This window comes from Aythya ferina (assembly GCF_964211825.1).
Source record: "Aythya ferina genome assembly, chromosome: 2".
NCBI classification, from domain to species: Eukaryota; Metazoa; Chordata; class Aves; order Anseriformes; family Anatidae; genus Aythya; species Aythya ferina.
This window is the reverse complement of record NC_140297.1, coordinates 138,946,551-138,971,992: the sequence shown is the minus strand read 5'-3', so window position 1 is coordinate 138,971,992 and position 25,442 is coordinate 138,946,551. Positions and strand designations below refer to the sequence as shown.

At 36.8% G+C, this 25,442-nt stretch overlaps 1 protein-coding gene across 1 annotated transcript in view; it reads left to right on the top strand.

Moving 5' to 3' along the window:
- The window catches only part of RGS22 (regulator of G protein signaling 22), a 67,195-nt gene that overhangs the window by 18,088 nt on the left and 23,665 nt on the right, over nt 1–25,442 (top strand). Inside the window, exons 6-17 of the mRNA XM_084510482.1 lie at nt 1,004–1,169; nt 1,519–1,687; nt 4,681–5,341; nt 5,869–6,030; nt 6,930–7,101; nt 8,722–8,858; nt 9,405–9,510; nt 11,391–11,516; nt 13,094–13,195; nt 19,121–19,315; nt 23,060–23,152; nt 23,650–23,816. Of these exons, the coding sequence (XP_084366608.1) occupies nt 1,004–1,169; nt 1,519–1,687; nt 4,681–5,341; nt 5,869–6,030; nt 6,930–7,101; nt 8,722–8,858; nt 9,405–9,510; nt 11,391–11,516; nt 13,094–13,195; nt 19,121–19,315; nt 23,060–23,152; nt 23,650–23,816 (2,256 nt within the window). The remainder of the gene's footprint in view (nt 1–1,003; nt 1,170–1,518; nt 1,688–4,680; nt 5,342–5,868; nt 6,031–6,929; nt 7,102–8,721; nt 8,859–9,404; nt 9,511–11,390; nt 11,517–13,093; nt 13,196–19,120; nt 19,316–23,059; nt 23,153–23,649; nt 23,817–25,442) is intronic.

The window sequence follows — 25,442 nt, the reverse complement described above, 5'->3', positions numbered from 1 at the left end:
TCAGATTTCCTTTTGCAAGGTTCTCTGTGGGATATATACTCCATATACTGAGTCTGTTTTGCCTATGGTGGTAGGTGGTGAGTGATCTCCCTGTCATTATCCCAACCCACGCACCTTTCTTCATCATATTTTCTCCTCCTGCTCTTTTGAGGAAGGGGAATGAGAGCGCAGCATTGTGGAACTTATTTGCCCTTCAGTGTGAAACCACCACAAGGTACCCCAATCCTAGAATGAAATCCTTTTGCCTCCAAGTAGTGGGGACAAACAAAAATGGGCATTCAGTTCATGGTCATATGCTAAGGCATAGGCTTCTTCCCTTCACATTCACCTTGGTTTTATACTACTATCTGACTTAACTGAGTAAGCTCTGCCATAGTTCTTGAGACCAAAGCATCCTCAAGATCCTCCTGGTCATGTGGTTCTAATACTGCCTTTTTCTGGACATTGCAATGTTCACAATATCACAAGGTAGCACTGGAGTGTATTATGTCTACATTGAGCAGCCAACTGAACATGGTAGCACCTGCTGTCTTGTTATCATCTGAAAGCTCAATTAGTATGAGCACTGCTGTGGCATTGCTGCTCACAGATTGCTTGTGTCAGGGACAGGAAATGTAATGTCTGGTACTGATACAGGGCTTCTGCAATCTGGGGAAATAGTTCCATTTTAGCAAACAATATGTTCAAGTGTTTCTTGGCAGGGTTTGGAGCTGTATGGATATATGCAAGATCATCCTGACAGAAATCAATTTTGCTGGTAAAGATTTATAATGTAAAGCAGGCCACCATCTGTAAAGCTGGTGGACTATGGAATGGCAGTACTGGTGTTTACATATGTGACAGCAGGCGAGCGGTGAAATAATAAAGTAGAACATGAAGTTCCTTGTGGCAATTTATTTTCAGAGTGATCATGTTTTTCATTGCCTATTCTAGGGAAAAATCAATTGTTTCTCTGACTAAAAGCTAAGATTAACCATTTTCTTGTCTGAACATTTAATTCCAGGCTAGCTAAATTGATATCACAAGTAGAATGGAGCCAGACTGGCATTAATTTCATTATAGACAGTAACTATTATCCCTGGATAAGGAAGGAAGTTCCTAGTCCTCCCTCTCCTGAAGAGGATGAGACTTCATTCACTATGAAGAAGTTCTATGTATCACTTGGCCAGGTAAAATGAACGTTTAGTGGGTGTAACATTGAGCTAGATTGAATGCATTGGGTTAAATTATTGTAATTGAGGTCCCAACTTAATTGAATAACCGAGTCTCTGAATATTCCATCTTTTTAAAGCTCTTTGTGCTAAAGAAGAAGTTTGGTGGGTCATAACACAACTTAAACAGAACTGCTGCTGTATTATGAGTATGCTCAGCTACTGTCATACAGCTCTTTTCACTGGGAAGTATCGGAGTAGAAATGTATACAAACAGACTGCACAAAATGACTGCAGACAGTAAGCCCTCTGTCAGAAACACTGCAATAAATAACGCTGAATTATTCTATGACATATCTTTTCATAGGCTACAGTTTCTCAGACGAAGGATTGGTTTACGTTAGCACAGGAAAGTGATTGCACAAAAACTACAGATTCATTTACGCGTCCTGTAGCTTCTAGTCAAATTCAAGATATTCAGCATTTGCCTGAGATGCATGAAAGAGATGATTCATTAAGTGACAAAACTGGCCTAGGTAAGTAACAGAGGCCCAGATATTGTATATATAACTGTCTGACTTAGTCAAAATAGAAGGCATTCTAAGGAATTGCTACTAACTCCACTTACTACTTTCTAAAAGTATCACATGGTATCTCAGGCTTCAGATGGGGGAAAAAATGGGTTTGTTTCTTTCCCTAGTCACAACATTAAATGTAAATTTGACCTAATAGTCAAGTAATTTTGTGATAGTAGAAGCCGCTTTCCTTACATATTTGTGTCTCACATATGTCTTTAAGTTTCAACTGAGTTTTTTTGTTTGCTTGTTTAGTTGGTTGGTTGGTTTTCATTTGAGATGATTTGAAAGACTTGTCTAGATCCTTTGGGTATTTGATAATATATGATTTGCACTGCAGCCATCCCAGGGTATTTATGTTTGACACTTACAGGCCTTCTGGCTGCCAGTTTTTATGAATCTTAGAGAATGTAATTGTTTGTGACATTCTTGTCTGTCAGTCAAACTTAACTGAAATTGTTCAGCAGGTTCAAAGGTATTGGGAGAAAACACACAGACACACATGTTAACATACATGATTGCATAGCTTTGCTTCTGTTCTGCACTAGCAAGATGAACAATGTTGCTAGGAGTTCTCTCTCTTCCCATTCTCAGAGAAAAAACAGCCATGCCTTGAGACTTGTACTGCTGGGACCTTGGAGTAGAAAGGCTGAATGGAAAATTGGAAGACGTGGTAATTCCAGAAATCTGTCTTCTTTCCCAAACCCATGTGGGTTTTCTCAGGAAACATATTGCTGATTCATGGATTATTGAAGAAGTTATTCAAGTTGCACTTGTTTGCAGCTCATGACTCTACCAGTAATTTTTGCAGTGCTTTGAGCAGAAAGGTCACAAGTGCACCATTCTTGCAGAGTGCCATTATGTAGCATGGCTCTGTATTGCAGTGGACTGGGCATAGAACTATAGAAAACCTCTCTGTCCTCTGAGCATTTTGCCTCAATGGATGTATTTGCTCGCTGAAAGCAGTGTTTTATAACATAGACATTGATTTTACATGTACTTACAGCAGTAAGTTTTTATTCTTTATTCTTCTTTCACGGGAAAGCTAGCATTCATTTTCCAGTCAGAAAACTATTTTTAGGCACAATATTCATCTGTTGTAGGGATCAAGAACTAAAAGCAATAAAGGGCATCAGCTAAGCTTCTCAGAACCAGCCTACAATTAAAAAGAGAGCAATAGTTGAAGGTATTTGCTTTGACAATACAGTTTGAATTCTTTGCTCTCTGCTTCAGTTGGATCAGGGTGATGAACAGATGTCTTGAGCAAAAAAAATTACCACTTGGCTTTTGATTACTCAAAAGCTGTGTGCCTCTCTCCCTGATCCTTCTAGGTCTTGTGAATTCATTCTTCCTGTTTCAGATTCATAGAACTGTGTTGAGAAGTTATACTTTGTCAAAGACAGTATTAGAAATAGTTTAGTGTAGTGGTCTGCACTTGGCTTCTTTGTAGGTTGACACAAGGAATGTCTAACTGCCATTGCCATTTATTGACTAGCCTACTGGAGAGTTACATTGGCTGATAACATTGCACGTGTGAAGTTAGTGGCTCAGAGGGCTTTAGCCCTTTTCTGTCACAGTCTGATGTAGTGCATGTGCTCAGAGTTCATAGCATCCATCTCTTTGACAATGTGATTGAATGTACCCAGGTGTTTACCTTACTGACACAATAGAATGCAAATGCCTAAGTCTTATATTTAGGAAAATACAGAAAATTAAGCTTATCTAGTACTTTAACGATTGGATTGATATGAAGATATTCTAAAGCGACAGTTGAAATATTACTTTTTTTTTTTTTTTCCTTTCACTTAGATTCTGTTGATGGTCAAAATATCTGCAGTTATTCTGCTTAATTTTACAGGGCTGACCTGTGCAATGGTAACAGCATTAACCTAGGTAAACATTAAGTATATTCAAATCATCTCCACTAACATGTTCCAGAAGTATGTGTTTTGTTGAAAATCTGTTAGAAGTAGAAAAGGTTCTTGAGTAAGATAAAGCATCAAGTTTCTTTCTCAGCAGACCAGGATGGCAGGGCATGCCTCATAGCATGGGCACAAAGAGGAGTGGGGTAGTGTAGACAAAAAACAAACAAACAAAAACAACAAAACAGCAACAACAAAAACAAAACAAAACAAAACAAAACAAAACAAAACAAAAAAAAACACAAAAAAACCCACAACCAACCAACAACCAAACAAACATGTCTGGTCACTGTTATGGACTTATTAGTTTTAAAACATCTCTAACCAGAAAGGATTTTAGCGATATGGTTTAGTGGAGGACTTGTTAGTGTTAGGTCAGAGGTTGGATTCGATGATCTTGAGGTCTCTTCCAACCTAGACAATTCTGTGATTCTGTGATTTCTGGGTGGCAGACCGGACTGCAGGGTTGTTAAATGTTTCCAGAGTCCTTGACATAATCAAGGGCTTTGTTGTTCTCCTGTGTATGCCAAGACTTTAGACAGCTGAACAAAGGTCCATTCGATGTTTTAGACACTTTGCAATAATCAACGTAAGTATACAAAGAGTTATCACTTACTAGCTTCCTTATGCCTAAAGAGAAAACAATCCTGCTATGAATTGTGATTTTGATCAAACCATGAGCAAACGCTCAGGGAAGAAATCAGGCCCTGCTGCAGGGTGGTTTAACAAATGCTGAGGATCTGTGATATTCAGCTGAGTAAACAGGACAGTTTACTCCAGAGGGAGTTATTCCTGAACTCTGCTGTTCTTCTGGAATGCAATAGGGAATGTGTTTCTGAGTCATGGAGCTGAGTTTCTAGCCAGATAGCAAGAGCAGAAGCACCTCCACTGATACCTGTGCTGCAGTGCAACACGGTCTCGTTGTTCTGCTGCTGCAGCACAGTATGAGTAAGTTGCATTGGAAATGTTGATGTGCAAGAGAGCAGTCCTGAACCAACAGCGTGTTCAATGATCTTTTCTGATTTAATGCAGAAGCAGGTTCCCTGTCTAAGGAATATCACCAACGGAGTTTCCTTTCCCCTTCAAGGACTGCATCAGCAAAAGCTGATGATATTAGGGAGAAATCCAGAGAGGCTGAGGACCATTCTTCTGTGGCCATTGCTGAAACTCCTTCTCACACTCAGCTAATTTATGTAGACCAGAAACTGGAAAGTGCATCAAAAGAAGAAAGTGGACAGGAGAATGCAACTCTTCAGACACCAGAAGAAACCATAGCAATGGAGGAATCAATTTCAGAACTGAGCCACCAGCCATCTGCTGAGATTGAGAGTGACATGGATTTCCATAAACAGCCTGAAGTGTTTGTACGCAAGTTAGCGGATAATGAAGTTGCCTGTAGTACAGCAGAGCCACTCTTTTCCCAAAGTGCTTCTCCATTTACAGTCTTAGACTCCACAAGAGATATAAGAGAACAGGATACTGAAGAAGTGAGCTTAAGATCAAGTTCTGAAAGTGATGGGGCTGACAGTAGGGCTGCTTGGTGTATTAGCCACAAAACGTATGATGCTGGCAACAGAAATGAGTTTGAAAGATTCAAGAAATTCATTAAAGGAACACTTGGGGAAAGGTATTGGTGTCTCTGGATGGATATTGAGAGACTAAAGGTTCTTAAGGACACTACAAGGCAACAAAGGTATTCTCTATTATTTATCATTTATTCCTATTATTTTTTATATTTGTAACACAGATCAATGGAGGTTTTGGGATTTCAGAATAAATAATGTTTGAATAGAATGGACACAATTAATCATGAGTATACTGACAGGTAGGTCAGAAATGAGTCTGCTGAAGCTCATAAAGCAAAACTTACATGTGCTCAGAATCACTGTAGCATTAAGGCTTTGTTAGAAATAAATTTGGAAAACAGAAAGTGATAGAGAGGCAAAAAGAACAAAAGAACTGAAAATCACAAGTGGGGCATTTTGTATGACAAACTGCTTTAGTGACAGGCTCTACTACATTCAGGTTGTCTATCCTAAGGCAAAGTACATTTTTTTTCTTATACACAACCTGTCTTTAATTTGTGGAAAAATTGTTTTGGCTTCTGCCACTTGCAATTAGATACATTGCATGACAGCAGGTTAACCAGCAGAATGTACTGTACTTAGTTCTGTATAGCATATGATACATGCTTATGTGACTATTTTTGTTTGACTCAAGGCAACTTGATAGGATGAAAAAATTCTATCTGCTGAGCAGTGGAGACTATTTCCTCACTTCTGAAGTGTTATTCAGACTTGATCTGCTACGTGGAGATCAGTGGAATATAAAGCATTTAAAGCGGATTCAGCCTGAAGTAGTGAAACCTCTTCTTCTTTACTGGTATGAAAAAATGAACTAAGATTCTACTTTTAACAAATTTCCCTTTTCTTTGATAAGCCTACTAAGTTTATTTCTTCTCACTTATCCCATTGCAATTATGGGAAGTAATGTCACATAAATACTAGCAGATGTTGCCTCTAAGTTTTCAGTTGAGACTAAACTACACTGCAATCTGTTGAGAAGACAGGTAGATCTGCCTTACTGAACCTTTGTTATTTTACTGCCAGAGCATCTGAGCTACCTTGTGTATAGCTACCTTGGATACCATTCTAATAAACTTTGGCTTCAGGATAGAGAAATCCCTGCAGGCGTAGAAGGTTAATTCTGTCCTAACCTATTCCCCATACTGCCCTTCTCAAGTTTCTGAGGATGCTCTGTGTATACATCTATGTGGAATTTGACCTTGAGACTTTACTGTTCAATGTCTGTTATACAAAATGCCTTTACATATTGACAGCTTAAGCAAGGATACAAATTCTAGCCTGTTTCCAAAACATTAGCTAGATTTTTGAAGGTCTTCTCTCCTCCCCAAGGGGTATCAACAAATTGCAGGCAGAAACAAATACCTGCAGTTGTGTACTTTGCTGTGAAGCCTCATGAGAGCTGTGGTCTATGTCTTGTGACCTAAAATTCTTTCCTATTCTTTGCTGTGGGATGAATGTGGCATATCCCACTACAGACTCATACAAAGGCAACTGTGTAATGGTGCAGTATTTGGAACCTAAGTTAATTTATGTGTAGATTGTTTTTAAATTTGTTAGAGTGCAATGTATAAACATAACTTAAAAAATAAAAAAATAAAAAAGCCAAATAGCCTAGTATTTCATGCTTTGGAAAAATTCTACTTATTAGTTTTTGTTTGTTTGCTTTTGTTTTTGTTTCCTTTTCTTTTTCTTTAGGGGTCCCAGATTCTGTGTCACTCACTCAACAGCAATAGATACTGCCAGTGCACAACTGAAGTTCTGGCACACGTGCCAGGAGAGACCGAGGGTAGACATTGATCCTTTCCCACAAATGGTATCATTGCTGCCATTGACACCTAAAACTTGCGTGCCCCGAATGCTTCCTCAGGTAGGTAGCATCATGACATTGAGACCAAAGCCTTGTCCCATCAAAAATAACAATAAAACTCCTTGAGTTCAACGTAACAAGCACATCATACTTGCTTGTTAGGAAGTTGAGATTTAGCAAGCTTGTCTCTTCCAGATGGTTATATAGCAAAATAAAGTATCATTTTACTGCATTTTATGCAACAGGTCACTGTAAATTGAGCCAAACTTTCTTCTCAGTTATATCCTGGCTATTTTGTAAGCCTTTTGAATACATATTTTATTTTCATTCTCAGAATTAAAATACTAAAGTTCTAGCAGCATAGATTCTGCCCCTCAGCCAGCCTTATCTTAATCCTGAGTAATTCCTACAACTTCACTGCAGTTACCCTGAATCTACTTTCATGTTTATAAAAAGGGCAGAGTTTTGCTCAGCTTCTAACACCACAGTACTTCAATAATCTAGCAACACATGATTTTTGTTTTCTACAGAGGGCCATGAACCACAGGACAGTGACCTGTCTTTTTCACAGCATGTAGCTTGCAGGCGGCCAGTTCAGTTTTGACTCTGCTCTTCCCTGAAAGCCTCATTTTGAGAGGTGATTGCAGTGTAAGCAGCAGGTCTTCAGCAATGATGTGTTAAGACTCTGGACAGGAGGCAGTTGGAGAATATGACTCTAGAGTGTGATTCCAGTATCAAGAACTGGATGGTCTATGCCACAGATCTGTACACACGCCTCTGTTACTTTGAAGTGGATAGTTTTAGACTACAGTTATAGTGCATGTTTTCAAAAAGCTAATTCATAGGGATAATGGAGGAAAAACAGTGGGAGAGATTTCCTGTTCAGAAGCAGCTGAGTTCAGGATGAGATTCCCATTGAGCACAGCAGGAATGGGCCAGAAGCAGCTGCTTCTTACAGAGACCAGCTCTGGCTTCACGAGGTGTGCTAATGACCCAGGACTAGCTGTAGGTCATGGAGACAGGATCCTAACTCTGCAGGTTTTCCAGCCCCTGTTGGGTTCAGTGCATGAAGAAAACTATGACCTGGCACCTGTGACTCTTACAGAATCAGCTGATTTCTTGCTGCTGTTTTTGCTGTGAGAAATCTGGACTTCTGAATCTTCTATATCTATTGGGCTTGCAACAGCTTAGAAGAAGCAGTAACTCAGGCTGGATTTCTGAGAGCATTCTGACTACAACTGGCATCTCCAAAAAGTCATAGCGTGATTTTGTTCAGAAGTTAGTGAAGGTGTGGCAGAATGCACCCTTTCTCTCTTAGTCTGAACAATTGTATCTCTCTTACAGCCCTGGTTTACAGAGAGCTACTCAAGGCGTCCTTGAGATTCACAAAGCACGCTTTTCACCTGACATCCTCTGTAGTTCTATGCAAAGTGTATGTAACATACTTCTACCTGTTAAAAATGCAATTTCTAAGTTATCATAGTTATTAAAGTGTCCTGAAAAATCTTGGAAGATATTCAGAGAAGTTTTTTGCGATTACCAGCTTTACATATTGTGATTGATAAGGAACAATGGTCCTGAAAACCTTTTTAATGCTTTTGAGTAGTTAATGAGAACACGTTAAGAAAATGCAAAGGTGGAAAAATAACCTAATTGCCCTATTTTTCTGCTGTCTTTTAGAGAAGTAGAACCAGCACACCAACGTTTTTGAAACTAGCCACACCAGATTTCTCTTTGAAGAGTTCATCAAGGTTATCACCTATTTTGTCTTCACGTCAGAGCCCCCAAAGGGATGACTTTTCTAGCATTAGAAAGTGGTAAGCACAAAAGGACTTCAAAAAGTACTTCAAAAAATACACAAAAGTAAATCTTTCCAATACACCTCAAACATTTATGAAAGGCTTTTAGATCCTACTGTTTTCATGAATACTTATCTTTAATACAGTATTCTGCTTAGTGAAGCACATTTATGGTATAGATTGCTTGCATGGAGAATTTCTTCCTGTCTGATTAGTTATTCATTTGTTTGTGCCACAACACAAAAGGGGTTATTTCTCCAAATACAAACTTTTTACCCTTTCATGTAACCATTAATATTCTCTACATACATTTACATTCTCTAAACTCACCTCAAGCATTTGGCCTTAAAGATATGTTGTGTCAGTTATTTTCATGGGGTCACATGAAAAAAGTATTTCTTCACCTTTTTTACATTCACTGTAAGTTTGAACTCCATTTACTTTTTCCCTACTGCTTGCTATGTTTGCTACCCTTCTGATGTCCTTTCTTAGTTGTTTATTTCATTGACAGTTTTAGTTTTATTCTTAAATAGATTTTTTTTTCTTTTTTTTTGGTGGACTTAGGCCAAAGTCAGTGAGCAGGGACATGATACCTTGTACAACTTTGGATGGCTCTACAGAAGTGAAATACCAGGCTCGTAGAAAGTACACCTATGCTGAGTTGCTCCCAGTAAGTAGTACCTGAAAATTTTAGTTGTCTTGCATCATGGGTTAAAATATTTTATTCTGTAGTATTAAAGGGGAAGTAGGCAATGATGGGGGAAATGGGTTTGATTATGTGAATGTCAATGCCTTATGCAGAGGTATAATTAGAATGTCAGCATTTTGTGTGTGGTATCTGTCACCTATTTGATAGGAAATCATGGCACATACAGAGGTTTATTTTCACTAGAAAGTGTTGATCTTCTCCATGGTGACCATGTGTTCAGTAGGCTATTATGGAAAACTCACTGGATAAATGCTTCAGTGGAATCATTACCTAGGAAAGTATATCAGACTTAAAGTGTAACTGAGAACTGAATCTGGCATAGGAAGTCATTAAAATAGTAAAATTCATAAGGGGAAAATATTTCAGTTGTAAAAGTCATCTTTATTGCTTGCATTCTTTGTTCTTTTGTTTGTTGAATTATTGCCTCCTAAGCAAGCCCTCAGTCCAGCAAGCCTCAGGAGGGACAGGCCGAACAGAAGAGCCTTCTCTTAATAACTTCTAAAATGCTGGCAAATCAAGCAATTTGAGATGTCCAGATTTAGCAATTTAAAACATATCTAAAACTTTAATGGTTGTGGATTGTTCACAAAGCAGATTGCTGTTTCACAGAGGTACCAATACCCATGGCTTCATACCTAAAAAAAAGTATGTTATGAAATCTGGGCCTGTTTACACATGCATGGAATTAGTTGGATCAGTTGAGCACAAGATTATTTGCTTTTCACACCAAAACCATACTTTGTTTATTACTTCACTGCATTCTTTTTATTTCTCTGTTAATTTTGACAGAAAAAAAAAAAAAAGCCTTGTCTTTGCAATTAGGGACATTTACATTTAGAAACTTACATTCAGGAAATGTTTACATCATGAACTATTAGTTTTTATGCACCTTCATCATGCAGGGTTTCTCTCTGGCCAAGGGAAGGAAAATTCTATCTGTTTACACTTGGAAGGCTAGACTGGAACCTACAGTCAGGACCCCCCAATTTGCTATCACAAAAACAATGTAAAGGGGAATGCAGGGATCCACAATTTAACTTCATACTGGGGAGTGGGATCTTCCTACTCTGATTCAGAAGCCTTTTCCATCCCTTGTTACTGCTTGGAAAGAAACTGGTGGTCAGCCACCATACTCATCTACTTTCACCTTTTCCATCAGAGGTGGCAGGCCAGCCAAAGTTTCTCTTTCATGATCATCAGAAGCTAATGTACTAGTTTGTAACTTCCCCTGGCTTCTCTGTGAGCATTGGCAAAATGGATGTATTCCTCCTCAAATGCCCTGGGAGCTAGCTGCTGTAAAGGGTATGGATTTTCTCCCTTACAATATTCATGATTTTGTTACTGATGTTGGTGGCATACCTCCAAGAGACATATTTTATTCCATGGATATTAACCACTATGAGGTTTGACCAAAAATATCACTTGGTAACTTCTGTTAGTACAAAACACAGTAGCCTGAGCTGAGACAGCTTTTGACAGCTACGTGATATAGTTTAGTATCACTACAATTCCATGGATTCAGTGCTAAAGAGTCAATGACAGAATTAAGGCCAAGTTTCTTTTCCTATTTCAAGGAACCACCTGTGGGATGCTATGGTCATTTTGCTGCTCTACACACCTTAAGTCATCAGATTTACTCCATAAAACATGAATATTTAGTAGGAAAATGGTAAGGAGAGCTATGATCAATTGCACATGTAATAGAAAATGGAGTCTGGTTTCTTGGGATGAAGGTACTAATTGAACACACTGCATGGCCCTCCATTGCAATGTACTGACATTTAAAAATAATGAAAGCCTGTTATTCCTTGTTGTATAACTATATTTTTTTTTTTGTCCAGGGGAAAAGTGCTGCTGGCAGTGCTGTCTTAGGGAGATCAATAATGGAAAGCATGCTGCAGTCTCTTTATTTGGAGAGCAGAGCAGGCTACTACTTCACACACTTCTGTGAGAAGTCAGGGAATAAGGTATGAGCATTTTCCTACCCTGTGATAATTTAGTCCATAATTGACTGAATGCCAAGTTATAGAGGGCAGCCAGACTGAAAAAAAAAAAAAAAAAAGAAAAATTGGAGAAAGAAAGATTGATGACTGGATGAATTATTACTTGTGAGACTACAATCCCTCAACAACAATAAACTGTTCATATGTATATTCAAACTAATGACAGGTCTTAACCAAGCTGTCAGATCCTAACTGTCTTAAACCTATTGGAAATCTGAATGTACCATCAGGAATAAAAAAAAAGACTAATAGTTTTTAAAAACTGGCCTTTAACTTGGCAGAAAAAATGAGGTCTTAACCCACAAAAACATTTTTTATAAAGATGGAAAATCCGCTGTGCTATTACTCATGATAATCTGTCTCATTCTTGCTTGTTGGGTTAGCAATGTCCAAACTCTCCAATGTTTTAAAAACGTTCTTCTACTTCCATGAAGCTTTTTGGATTTCTGAGAAACATAACACTGTTTCTTCCCTGCAGTCAGTAAAGTCATCATTCATTGCTGGGTGTAAATTGAAGATTGGTTGGAACAATTTATTGATCTGAGTCAGTGTTTAGTGGCTTTTGAGGAACATTAAGTCTTTAGGGGAGACTTGAATGCGATCAAGATGGACATCTGTTTCACTGCTAGCACAACCCAAAATCGAGCAGCAGTAGCTAGAAATGCCTTTGGCTACCAGAAGGAAAAAGTCAACATTTTCAAAGTTGAATACCTTCAACTAAAAATGTTAAATGTGTACAGATAGAATCTAAGTAAAAGTAACTCATTTTTCATGGGAGATAGGCACCAACCCACATATCCTCTAGTATATGCAGGTGCCAAACTCCTTTGAAAATTATTTCCTTAAGGGCTTGTCTAAAACTGTGGAACCTACTTCATTTATATGCCAGGTTTCATAGGCTAAAGTTTGTGGAAAAAAGTTTCCTGTCCCTATCTTTTTGAAACACATTCATTATTGTCCAATGATGGTGGTTTCAGGGTATTTTTCAGATCCAAACACCATAATTAAAACAGAGGATTTGGGGAAAGATTTAGACTCCTTTTTTTAAAAGATAATTTGGCATTTGTTTGAATTTATGAACTGGTTCCAAGACACTATGCCTCAGAAATTCATGTAACAAAAATGCAACGATAGTCACAGTAACATATATCAAGTATACAATATTTAATTGTTTTGGTTATTGCTGCAAAATGCTGTTTCACCATGGCACAAATTCTGCATGTCCGTTATCAGCATTTCTTCTTAAGTGCTGGCTTTATGCCACTGAAATGTGGTTACTCTTCAAATGTTAACTACAATGTTAACAATTTTAATGGCCAATTATGCATAAAGGATACAATAAAAGATATAGTATCACAGTGACGATGCCATTAAATATGTTGTCCTTCTGCCAGTGTGCAACAGAAGATTAAATCCATTTTAAATTGAGCTTGATTTATGATGACCCCAAGGAGCTAAATAATTACTTGCATTGGAAACTCAACCTTCTATAAATGCCTGATATTCGGGTAGTAATAACTTACATTTTTTTTCATCTCTAGTTGTGGAAGAACAGTGCGTACTTTTGGGCTGACCTACAGGCTTATCATCAGCTTTTCTACCAAGAAACTCTTCATCCCTTCAAAATATGCAAGCAAGCTCAAGTAAGTTGTAAATAATGTATTTTTTCTTCACAAATAAATTTGTTCATTCCCTTCACAAATGCTTTTGTTCAGTGTAAAGACTGAAAAGAAGATAGAAAAGTTTCCAAATCTTGACAACTCACACCAAAGTATATCTGGTTTTGGACAATAAAAGAAGCTCTTTGGCTTGCTTCCACAGAATGTCTTGATTTAAATGTTAAACATGCATAGTTTCATTTCTAGGCTCTGTTGTCTGTTCCCAGTTTTATCTATTATACTCAGTTTACCTGATCTCCCCTTTGCTACTCTACATCGTATTTGGAAACCTCCTGTTTAGTGTTAACATCTGTGATAACATTTTTTTATAAATCATCTAATTGTGTTTTACCTTTCTTTCCGTCTCCTACGTGGGTTAAAATTGCAGGTCTCGTAGTCCAGGCCTCAGATATTGACCTTAAGTCATGAAAATGGATCTTTCAGTTGTCAGTCCTGATTTTCCTTTTCTGGTTGTCAGGGCATTCATACTCTTTACATAAGCATATCTTCCATCCCCAGATTTGATCTTTAGACCCTTATTTACTGTCAAGCAGAATGGATGTTTCCTATAAACAAGTATTCTTAATAGAATATGCACTTTAAGTCAGGGAATAAAACAAATCTAAGCTGGTTCACCCCAGGCCATGGATACTGATAGCTCTTACTGACTGCAAAATAGTCTGATACTGCCAGGGAAGGAGGCTACAGCAGTGTGATATTGTGAGAAGGATTCCAAGCAACTTTTAACATAATTTTGTGAAACCAGTCTGTTTTCCCCCTGTAAACCTTGTGTGGGAGTATATTCTATCTGCATACTTGAATATACGCTGTAATAGAGCAAAACTACTTCAGAGGTTGTTGGAGCAAATATCTCTAGGGAGCAGTGGAGAATAATCTCATTGTATGGCTTACACTATTGAGCATCTTGAATTCGTCTTCTCTTCTAACTTGGGAGTTTTACTGGGGCAAATGACACAACATTGCATATTTGTCCATTTTTTTCACTAGAATCGATGTTAATTATATGGAAACTCTAAGCAGAGGCTGAAACTTGGACTCCCTCTCCCTCTTGCATACTGGGTAACCTGAAGTACTACCTTGTTTATTTTTTTTCCCCTTTAACTCTACCGATGGCGTTCCTAAGGCTGACCATCTCCCATAGCTGCATGGGTTTGTGGCTAGGGACCTAGTTCACAACAGACACGTAAGCTGGCTGCCTCTCCTGGTGTCCTTCTTCAGAACTCTCACCTATCAAAGAAGCTGCACAAGCAAGTTGGACTGTGTGGATGTTTTGTCCCTATCCTTTTAACTTTGTAGCTGAGTCTCCGAACTTGTGGTATACTTAACTAGATAATCTCTGGGGAAACTTGATAGGGACTGTTACTCAGAAAATATAAGATGTTGGAGATTCACAAACAGATTGGATAAATCCCTCTTTCCATTAGGCAAAGATATACTGGCCCAAATTTACTGTGCCATTTGTGGGCATAGTTAGCTTGTTTAATCAGAGAGTTAGGAGTGTGGCAGTGGCACTCTGTGTAAAGTCAAAAAAAACCATGAGAAAATTCTTTTTTTTTTTTTTTTTTTTTTTTAAGTAAAAAAAATAATTATTTAACCTACTGTATCTAGACTGTGTCTTGATCTTCCTGTATATTTTTCATAGACCAGTCTTAGGTTATGGTCTATGATGATCTCAGGTTAAGAGCTACAATTCAGTTTTTAATTCAGATTAATTTCACAGCATCTTCATCTCTTTTTGATACGGTTGCATGGTTGAAAATTACGGCTCAGGTCTTTTTTATTTTTCTTATCAAAATTTCCAGTGCTGGCCTGGTGGTGACAGCAGAACATCGCACAATCGGTGTTACTAAGCAATTGCAAAGAGCTACGTACACATAGCCATTAAAGTAAATACATCAAAACGAAATATGTGAAACTGTTCCATTAGCATAACTAACAGCTGAAATGTAACATAACAAATCAACACATGTGCTGCAACATTTGGTATCATTCTCAAGCTTGCCTTTTAAGGCTGCACAAAAATTATTCTTGTTTTCATTGGAACACTGTTAAGAGTCAAGCTGCATCCAATCTACAGGGTCTGCTTTTGGAAAAGATGCTCTCCCAGATTCTGTGCTCACCTTTGGCACAATAAGATAGTCATACCAAATACTCCTAAGAGAATGTGGATCAGATTCTACCAACACATCATCCTATGTATTTTATTATTTATTACAGAAAAAGACATCCAGAGTATTCTGTATGTATTCTGCCTGCTTCCTGTTAGGAACAAGAGCAAACCTGGATTGCTGTGTGTCTGCTACTCATTGTTTCATTTGTTAGGTATTTTTATATAGTTTTATGATAGAGAAGCACATTCATTCAGGGGGATGTATATTCATTCATTCAGGGAAAAACAAACAAACAAAAACAATCAATCAAACAAACAAAAACAAACAAACAAACAAAAAACAAACAACAACATAGAGTGAGGATGAAATCTGATACATAAGAAAAGTGATGGGTACTGGTAATCACCGAGGAACGTATGTCATTATTCACTATAACCATACACGCGGGAGTGTAAAATAAATTGGGAAAGAAAAACAATGAAGAAACAGATGCATCCTTTGAAAAAAAAATGTTACTTAGAGTTGGAAAGTTTAATATAGCTATGGGAAGTACAATATTTTAACACTAGAATCAGCTTAGATAAAGGAAGTTTTCATTACTGTGAAGTTCTAGGGTCAGATGCAAGATTTATGTTAATGGAAAGTGATGATGGAGGTTAAGGCAGTGCAGCCTTTCCATTTAAGGCCAGGCAGTGCATTGTATTCTTCCCATCATGTAATTCTGTCAAGCAGCTGCACAAGCCCCTCATTTAGATCAGTGCAATATCCACACCAAAGGGCAGCAACATGAAGCATTTGGACTTAAATTTTTGGTGTTTTTTGCTTTACTCTAGTCATTCTGAGATTACTTACCAAAGCCTTTTCATCTAAGGTGAATTCACAAAAAAACCCAAGGCCTGAAAAAACCCTGATTTGAAAATTAGTAAAAGAGACCAAACTCTTAATCTGAATTTTCTGAACATTTCATATTTTCAGATTTGTGCCATCATAATTAATTTCAAGATACAAACTCTGATCAAAATTCCAGATCAGGGTTTTGGGCTGGATCCATCACTTCTAATGCACTTACAGGAAAATGTATAGCTGGCAGGTAGGAAAGTTCTCTGTATTTTACAAAAGAAACAAAACATCGAGTAAATGAAGCATGATGTGCACTTGATATCACATGCCTAAGATTTTTGTAAGAGTTTTATAAACTTCAAATTCATATAATGTCATTTTTTTTTCCTGTTGATCCTTTAGGACACTGGCCAATACCACAGTTTCACTGTTCCACTGAGACTGAAAAAAACATAAAATTTCCATGACAAAGGAATCTAAAAAGGCTATGACCATTCTATTTAAAAGGACACAATGCTTTTTTTTTTCTCCTTTTTTTTCTTTTTCCTCTTGCTAATTTCATTGCCCAGTGTTGAAGGCTGTGTTTCTTCCTCTTTTCTGACATGCCTAGAACTCTTAGCAGTTGGTCTTCCCACAGTCCTTGCACTGAAATCAGCACAGACCTACAGATGTGCCTGCACCCTCAGCAGGGGACACCCCATTTGCAAGTGCATGCAATTTATTTATAAGAGTCAATTTATTGCTTTGTGATGTTATGTTTTTACATGGTGGGTCAAATTCCATAGCAATGGATTCTTACAAGGATTAAAGCAAAAAAATGGCATCACACCAAATTGTCAGACAGTGTGAATCTGCATCCTTCAAAGGTGAAGAGGCTGTACCGATTACAGCTCTGAGTGTCTGATTCTTTATGTTTGGAAAAGTGCACAACTAGGTTTAGAGGTTTAACCACCTCTAAATTTCTGTTTCACATGTATTACCAGCCCTAACAATTGTCTATGGAAAAACACACAAACAAAAAAGAAAGTATTTCTTTATTATGCACTAATTTTTCATATGAAATTAAACAGGGTTAGAGAGAAGTTTTGCAGGTCAAGTAGCCTGCAAAGGCAGTCCCTAATACAGCAAAACATCACAACAGTGTTTGTGCTAGCAGATTGCCAATAGGTTTTGGACTATTTAAAATTTCAGAAATCTGGGCAATTTCTGACCCTGTAGGTAGATATTTTTTGTCATCTCGAAAGAATACTGGTAAAAATATTTAATTTAACCCATTGTGTACAAAATCATGAGGGAAAGAGGAACACCACCTAGTAAGTTGTGTTTTTTCATTTTTTTTTTAAATTTTATTCTTAAATCTTTACTGAAAATGACCAGCCATTTAAGGAATGAGGCTAAATGTGTGTGAAAATATTGAGGACCTATTTTAGCCCCTTTCACCTATTTGCAGGTTGCTTGTGTGGTTTTATGAGTCATGACAGGTGGACCAATATATCCCTAATGATGAATAAAATGGTTAACCAAAAATCTATTTCTAAATAGATCGCATCTTTTTATCATTGGGTTGTTCCTTTCTAATTTGTCTATCTTACATGTTACATGGATTGGATCAGGCTAGAACATAACTGAAGCTCTGGTAGTTTTAGGGTTCTTCAAAGTAACTTCTAAGACTTGAAATCACTGTGAACCTAATTAATGCTCTCCCTGTTAAATTTCAATTTATTCAGCGATTTGCTGAGAAAGGTATAAGTTAGGATAAATGTGGTCTTTTTCTTTGGCTAGGACTCAACATGTGAATTTCCTATTTCCTCAGCCATACCCTTCCACCTTTGGGCTGCACTGATAAGGTGGTCCATAATAGCTACAAACAAGGTTGCCCAAAAAGGTGGTGATAAGGTGGTCCAAAATAGCTACAGTCTTTGTTTTCAGTGATTACATCTCCATAGAAAGGGAGTGGAATCCTGCAGAAACAGCAAATATACTAATTACAGGTTCTAATTGGAGGATTTCAGCTTTTGTAGCTCTGTATTCCTCGATGACCTGATACCGTGAGAATCTAGAGGGTATGTTTGAAAGGTCCAAAAGAATAGAGATGTAGCCTGGTACTATTGCTGTTTGAAAGAAAGAGTCTAATAAGTCAGAATTTGATCTAAGTCAAACAGAAATATAATTATTTAATGTACTCAAACATTCTCTCACTGTGCTAGAAATCTAATAACAACTGTGTTCTATTATTGCTTGAAAACAGAGTAGATGTACTATTTTCCTCCTTCTACTGCTTTGCTCACCTACTAGTTACAGCTGGATTTTATCAGCATAAAGAAAAATGAGATTTATCAGAAACCTGCATTCTTCATTGTCAAAACTGTGTGAAAATAAATACTGAAGATGGACTCTTCAGTGCCGTCCTACAGAGAAGTTCTGGTTTTTTTTACTAATCTGATCCCCAACCATATGTTTAAAAATAGTTGGACTTTGACAATGTGAATAAGAGAAAGCATTTATATGAATTTTATCATGGCAATCTCTCTTTTCACTTGATGTCTTAGCTGCAGTCAGCGTTGTGATGTATCAGAGAGATATTCTTGAATATATGCTTTCAAGATATTCCTGGAAGAAAGTGCTTTTTTCCAACTCTTCAGTATTGTCTTTCACAGCAATTTGTGAAACATTTAAAATGAAAGAAGAATTTGATCTAGGTCTCTGTTTGAAAAAAAAGAAGTCTTTTGGGAGGAAAAAAAAAAAAAGACAAAAAAAGACTGTGCTTCAACAATGTGATGCTAGTGAAAAGAAAACATTCTCCAGGCTCTGTGTTTCTCTATTTTTACATGTTGAATGGCAAATTCTGTGTGTTTCATAAAAAAAAAGCGTATTATAAACCTTGCTTTGGTAAGGATTTCTTCTGTTTTTTTTTTTTTTTTTTTTTTTTTTTTTACAGTTCCTTTATGCAACTTACATTGCCCCATCTGCCAGTATGGACATTGGACTTCATCAGAGGAAGAAAAACATGATTTATCAGAAAATTGACCCAGCTTTTGAGGATCTTTTTGACTTAGCAGAAGAATATATCCTCATTCTTCTGTTAGAACCATGGATGAAAATGGTGGAAGCAGACAAGTACACTTACGGAAAGGTAATTGGCTTGGATGACACTGTGAAAAATTTCTGTCATCAAAGAAAATCACAAGAACTTTCATATACAGCCTTTCCCTACTCCTGCACTTAATTCTGCTTTATTTACAGCCAGGAAGGGTGAAGTATTATGGGATATCTCACTCACACACTCCCTTCTACAAAGATGCAAGGAGTAGGCTGAGCTTCTTGTGAAGAGCAGACTTCCACTTCAAAGGGTGTTGCAGGCTTAATAGACCCCACACTTGGTGGAAAGGGAAGGAATGCCTCTTGCTACAGCAAAATTTCTCTTTGTGCTATATACTATATATATATATATATAGTATATAGCACAATATATACTATATATATATAGTATATATAGTGTATATATATATATATATATATATATATATACTATAAAGGGATTATGTAGTACAGTGTATTTTTTTTTTTCACTACTTTCCTGCATGTACGTATGGACAAGTAGCAGAACTTAGACCTAAATTCAAATTAGAGAATGGTCTTCTAGGCCTATTAGGAAGTCCTAAAAGGCCATTTCTAGGTGGTGGGTAGTACTACATGTTTAAGAATAGAGTATAAGGACAGAGAAAAAACGTACAGCAGCATTGCCAGCTTCAGCACTTTGCAATTGAGGAGGTTCATATTTCAGATGTCTCGTTCACATTTTTATGTTTAATAGTCTTTGATGACCCTTTTTCCCCACGACTTTATGTAAACATGTCTTGGGTCACTGTATATCTTCAGCCTCACTGTAGCAGTTACGATCCATGGTTATGAAAATGAACCCAAATACTTATTTTGCTATGTCGTCAAAGAAAATCACACGAACCTTCATATGCATATAAAATATAAATACTTGTCTTGGTTCGTTTTCAAACCCCTTCCTGGTAATTTCACCTGATGCCCTAATTCTATAAGCACGAGGAACAGTGAACAATTGTTATCTTGTCATATCCTTAGTGTTAATGCTTTTACATGTCTCTGTCATAACCCACTTCAATTACATCTCTTTGAAACTCACAAATCCGTGACTATTTAACTTCCCCTTTTACAGAAGTCAATTCATACCTTTCTTAAATTTGTCAATCCCATCTGTAGTTGCTATTTTATGTTCTTTTCATGAGAGGCAAGCAATACTTAAGATTTGTATGCGCTAAGGATTATGTAGTGGCAGAATGGTATTTTCTGTTTTGTTCTTTTTTTCCTTTCCTAATTGTTCCTGTTATTCTAGATGCCTTTTGATTTCTGGTGAACTTTGAGTGGATGTGCAAAATGTAAGCTAATAGCCATCTGCAATGATTCCAAGATCTCTTTATTAAGTAATAGCAGCTAATGTAAAGTCCTAATTTGGAGCTCATTTGAATGACCTAACGTTTATTGTTGTTGAATTCAGCTGTCCTTGTATCACGCAGACATTAAGTATCCTGAAATCCTGGAGCTCTTCACAGTCAATTTATTTTTTTGCTTTGTGGAATCATTTTGCAAACTTTGTTGTCTCCTCACTCACCTCCTTTTCCAGATAATTTCTGAATATGTTTGAAAAAACAACCTCAGCACAGATCCCCAGGAGACTCCAATAGGAACCACACCCCATTATGAAAACTCTGTATTTCTTTATTTTTGATTTTCTACCTTCTAATTAATTCACAAGGGGACCTTCTATCTCATCCTGTGATAACTTAATTTCCTTAAGAAACTTTGAAAGTTTGAACATTGCTGAAACTTTCTAAAATGAAATATGAGAATCCAAACACATCTGCAAAATATTCCATTTAATTTTCAATTTTTTCTGTGTTATTTTTTCCAAGCTATTCATCTAAAATTGTTTGTGACCTGCAGAATGACGTGTAATTGATTGGTGCTTTCATTAATCTGAAATTTTATTTACTTTCTATCGGACTAATATTAAAGTAATTTGTATATTATTTGCAAATGCATATTTTACACACATATGATAATGTCTAGTATCTAGTGCTAATGCCTCGTGGAAGCACATGATCGGCTAAGCAGAGTATTAGGATACACCACTTGCGTATAAAAAGGACTCTGCTTTTGAGGACTCTGAATACAACATTTTCACTGCTTCTAGTGATACAAGAACTCCTCCAAAGTAAGAATCAAAACCAAACCCTTACTTTATGTTAATTAAATGCACGTGTCAGGTAATACTTCCTTGAATTAACTGAGGATTAATCTATTCCTCTTTTGGTTTAGATGATGCTTTGCTTTGCAAGTGTTCAGTTACAGGCAGACTTTTAAGTAAGTGCCCTAATAATGCAAGCATCCTAATCAGAGATTGAAAAAAAAATAGAACTAAGTCCTTTTGAATGCACAATATATATGTGTTTGTGAAGAGTTATTATAAACAGACATAAAACAACCTGTTCTGGGAGGCACTCAAGTCTCTTTGTACTGGGTGCAGGCTGTTGCATTAGGCACACTCCTTCTGAGCACAAAGAAAAGGTCTGCTTTGTATTTTCTTCAGTCCCTGGCTCTACTCTCCCCCTTTGTTCTCCCATACATCAGGATGTATTTGGCCCATAATGAAACAAGATATTTTATCAAGAATTAGGTGAGTTCAAATTTGTTTATTTGGGACATAGTCAGTATATATCTACATTTTTATCTTTAAGCAAAACATGAAAACAGGAGAGTTCCTTTTTATTATTGACTCTCATCCTGCCTCTATCTGTTCTTTGTTTGAAGTTTGTGAAAAACGTTCTGAATTATTTTCCTATTTGCTTTTAAACTACATTTTCTTTTAAAGAAAAGAATACCCCAAAGCACTTTATAACAGTGGAATAGAGTTACACTGAGCCTAAGGGCATTCAGATAAAATGGTGATTAGTGTGGTATTCATGTTTACATAAAAGTGTAATGAATATTAATCTAAAAACTCTTCTTTCTCTTGCATGCAAATTCTTGTTTAATTAGACCACAGCTTTCTAATCTTTGTAATAGGAGTGCTAATCAATTTAATTAATTGACTCAGTTTTGCTAAATATCCTAAACCTACATTTGAATGGTTTAGTCAGCCGAGAGGGACACCAAACTATTCTTTACTCAGTTACGGGTTGTTTGCACATAACATGGAGCATTACTCTAACTATACATGTACATATAATGCTTCTAGTTAAGTTAAAAAATACCAACAATTAATGAGTTCCAATCATGTACAATTTACTGTTTTAAGGCATTAATTAACTGTTATCAGACTGAAGAAAGGAACAGGACTGAGAGTCTGAAAGCTTTCGACTTAATTGTTTAGATATTATAGTAAGATGTCATCCTCGTCTCGAATTTCCTTTTCTGGAAACGTGTCATTTTATCTTTTCATTATTTCCCACTGAGAGTGATAGTTTTAAGACCTGGCTTTCTGCTTCTCAGTGACACTTTGGAATGCAATTTGCTGGTAGAGGCTATCAGGTAAGTCTGGTGTGCTTTATACACTATAATTCAACAATTTTTTTAAATATGGTGTTCTTCCCTTAAAGAGGTTATTTAGCTGTGTTTTGTAGAAATCTACATGTGAAACTACATAGACCTGAAAATTTTGTTCCACCAGCGTTTTTAATTGAATTGTTTGCCACAAGGATGTGACTTCTAGTGTCTCCTAAACATCTGTCTCATTATTGGCAAATGTATTCTTTTCTATCCACTGTCACTGGCAAGTTGCCTGTCCAGTTCTCCATCTTTCTATAATGTGTACTGTAGGGATGACATAAGATATTATTTTTATTAGGTGGAGTTGGTGGAAGAGACTCGACAGCTGGACTCCGTGTACTTTAGAAAGCTCCAGGCTTTGCATCAAGAGAGTGTTTCCAAGAAGGATGAGGTAAGACAAGTACCTACTAACAAAAACAAACTCTTTTTCTATCAGAGAGGGTTAACGCTTTGAGTATCAGCAATGAAAGACTGACTAAATGCCAATTTGGAGAAGAGAGTAATCTGATTTCTACCATGCAGGTTTTGTGTAATGATTGATAGCTATTGTGTTAATTACAAATTCAGTTTTCTGTCAGTTACATCAATAATACATCATTATATGATTGGACGTAATGGGACAGTTTCCACTATTTGAACAAATATCCCAAATTCAAGTAAATTACAGGTATGTATTGGTTTATTTGATTAAAGAACCTGCAGATGGTATGCTTAAAGCAAGCATAAAAATTAAGCTGTATAAGAGTTAGGGCCTTAACTCAATCTATTTTCTTAGTGATCACAAAGCTGTTCTATGGAAACAGAAGTTGTTTAATGCAGGATTATTAGACTGGGCAAATATAGAGACGAGCAAAGTAGTTATGCAAGTGAAATCATTTCTTCCCTCAGAGTACTGTTGCTGACACTGGTCTGCCATCCTGCCCTGATGTTCTCAAAGTTGCTCAGAACTTGTGTCCAGTTCCCAAAGAATCGGGAGGTTCTAATCTGTATGATCTGATCCACGACAAACAGAAGTTAGAAAAGTTCTGGGTTTTTCTTAATGAGCACTCTGCTGGGTATGTTTCTTGTTTATTATTAATTTATCCATTTTAAAGTTCAGAAGAAATCTCTGCTGAGAATCTTGGCTATGTAAATGCTCATGGATTTTAATCTTTTTTTGTGTGTGTGTTTGCATATTTATGAAGTAGGCATGCACATTGTCCAGACAGCTGAATTGTCTTAACTATTTTTGAGGGTAAAAATTCTTCTTCATAGCGTGTTTGTAGTCCAGTTTTACTTTCAGTTTATACTTTTATTAGTGGTAAATTCCTGAGTGAAGCAATGAGTCAATAATGAGTAAAAAATATCTTTTTAAGTACAGTTTAAATTGAGTACATTTTAAGAATTAAGGTAGGACATTACAAAAACGTACAAATAGAACACAGCCAAGTTATGCTTACTGTGTGAAGGCAACTGTAGTTTTCTTTGTACTGATCTGAACAGAATTAACTACGCACCCCTAACAGATACAGTTTATGCAAGGTTCTTGAAAAACAACCCACTTGTTTAAAAATGAAGATTTAAACAATAGTTCTAGCAGAAGTAAATGTGAGTTTGCCACTTTTTTTTTCCTTCTTTTTTTCTTCCCAAGCCCCTCACTTATCTCTATTCTGTTTTAGGAAAAGGCAATTGTACTTTTTTAAGTAACTGCTAGTAAATCCCTTAATTGTCACTTCCTTGAACCTGGGTTCCCATGAGCTGATGCTTATAGATAAACACTGCTGTGGTTTTAAATTGGATGTTCGTCACTTTCTTCTGAAGTGCCTAAGGATGGTCATCTAGCACAGGATTCCTCTGGCCAAGACCAAATGTCACCACTTCTGCTTATCATCATAGGTTCCCTTTGTAGTCAGAGAGATAAATACTTCTGGACACAATTCTTGTTATTCTGAAGGGAACATCTAGAAACAGTTGGATGAATCATTTCTAAATGATTAATTTATCTATTTTTCTTCATTGACTACAAAAAGACTGTAGGTAACAAGCTTAGACTGAAAATTTCATGGTGTAGGTGTTCACGTTCAAGCAAGCATGGTGCCACATTTCTTCTAAGTTAGTTATCTAGATCAGTGGTCTCCAAACTCTTTTGATTGTGCACACCTGTCAGTAAAAGTTTTTTGAGCATGCATACTCAATATATTTGTATTTATTTTTTTAATAAATTAGAAGCATGTACTACTGAAGTTCTAATAGTTTCTTCCTCCCTCCCAGTGGGTTGTTTCATGAACCCTTGCATGCTCACACTCCACTTTGGAGACCACCAGTCTAGACTTCCTCTCTAGCTGGGGTAATGGTAGCAATAACCAGTGAACTGGCTAGGATGGAGTATGCTAAGTCACCTCTGTGAGTTCCTGTCTCTCTATTAATCACAGACAAGTCCTGTGTTAAGTAATAGAGCCGGCCAGAGAAATGCTTAATCTATGAACAATTTGCCTTTTGTGAAAATTCCTAAAGAAAAACATTTGAAAAAGTATCAGAAAACAGTTTTAGAGATAGGTCCAGACCTAGTAACCCAAGTCTGTTGTGTCCCAATTGTAAGGAATTCAAGTTTCATGAAGTCAGGTTGCTAAACACCTGCACACAAATTCTGGTAAGAAACAAAATCAATTTCCATTAATTTATACCCTGTTAAATATACAGGA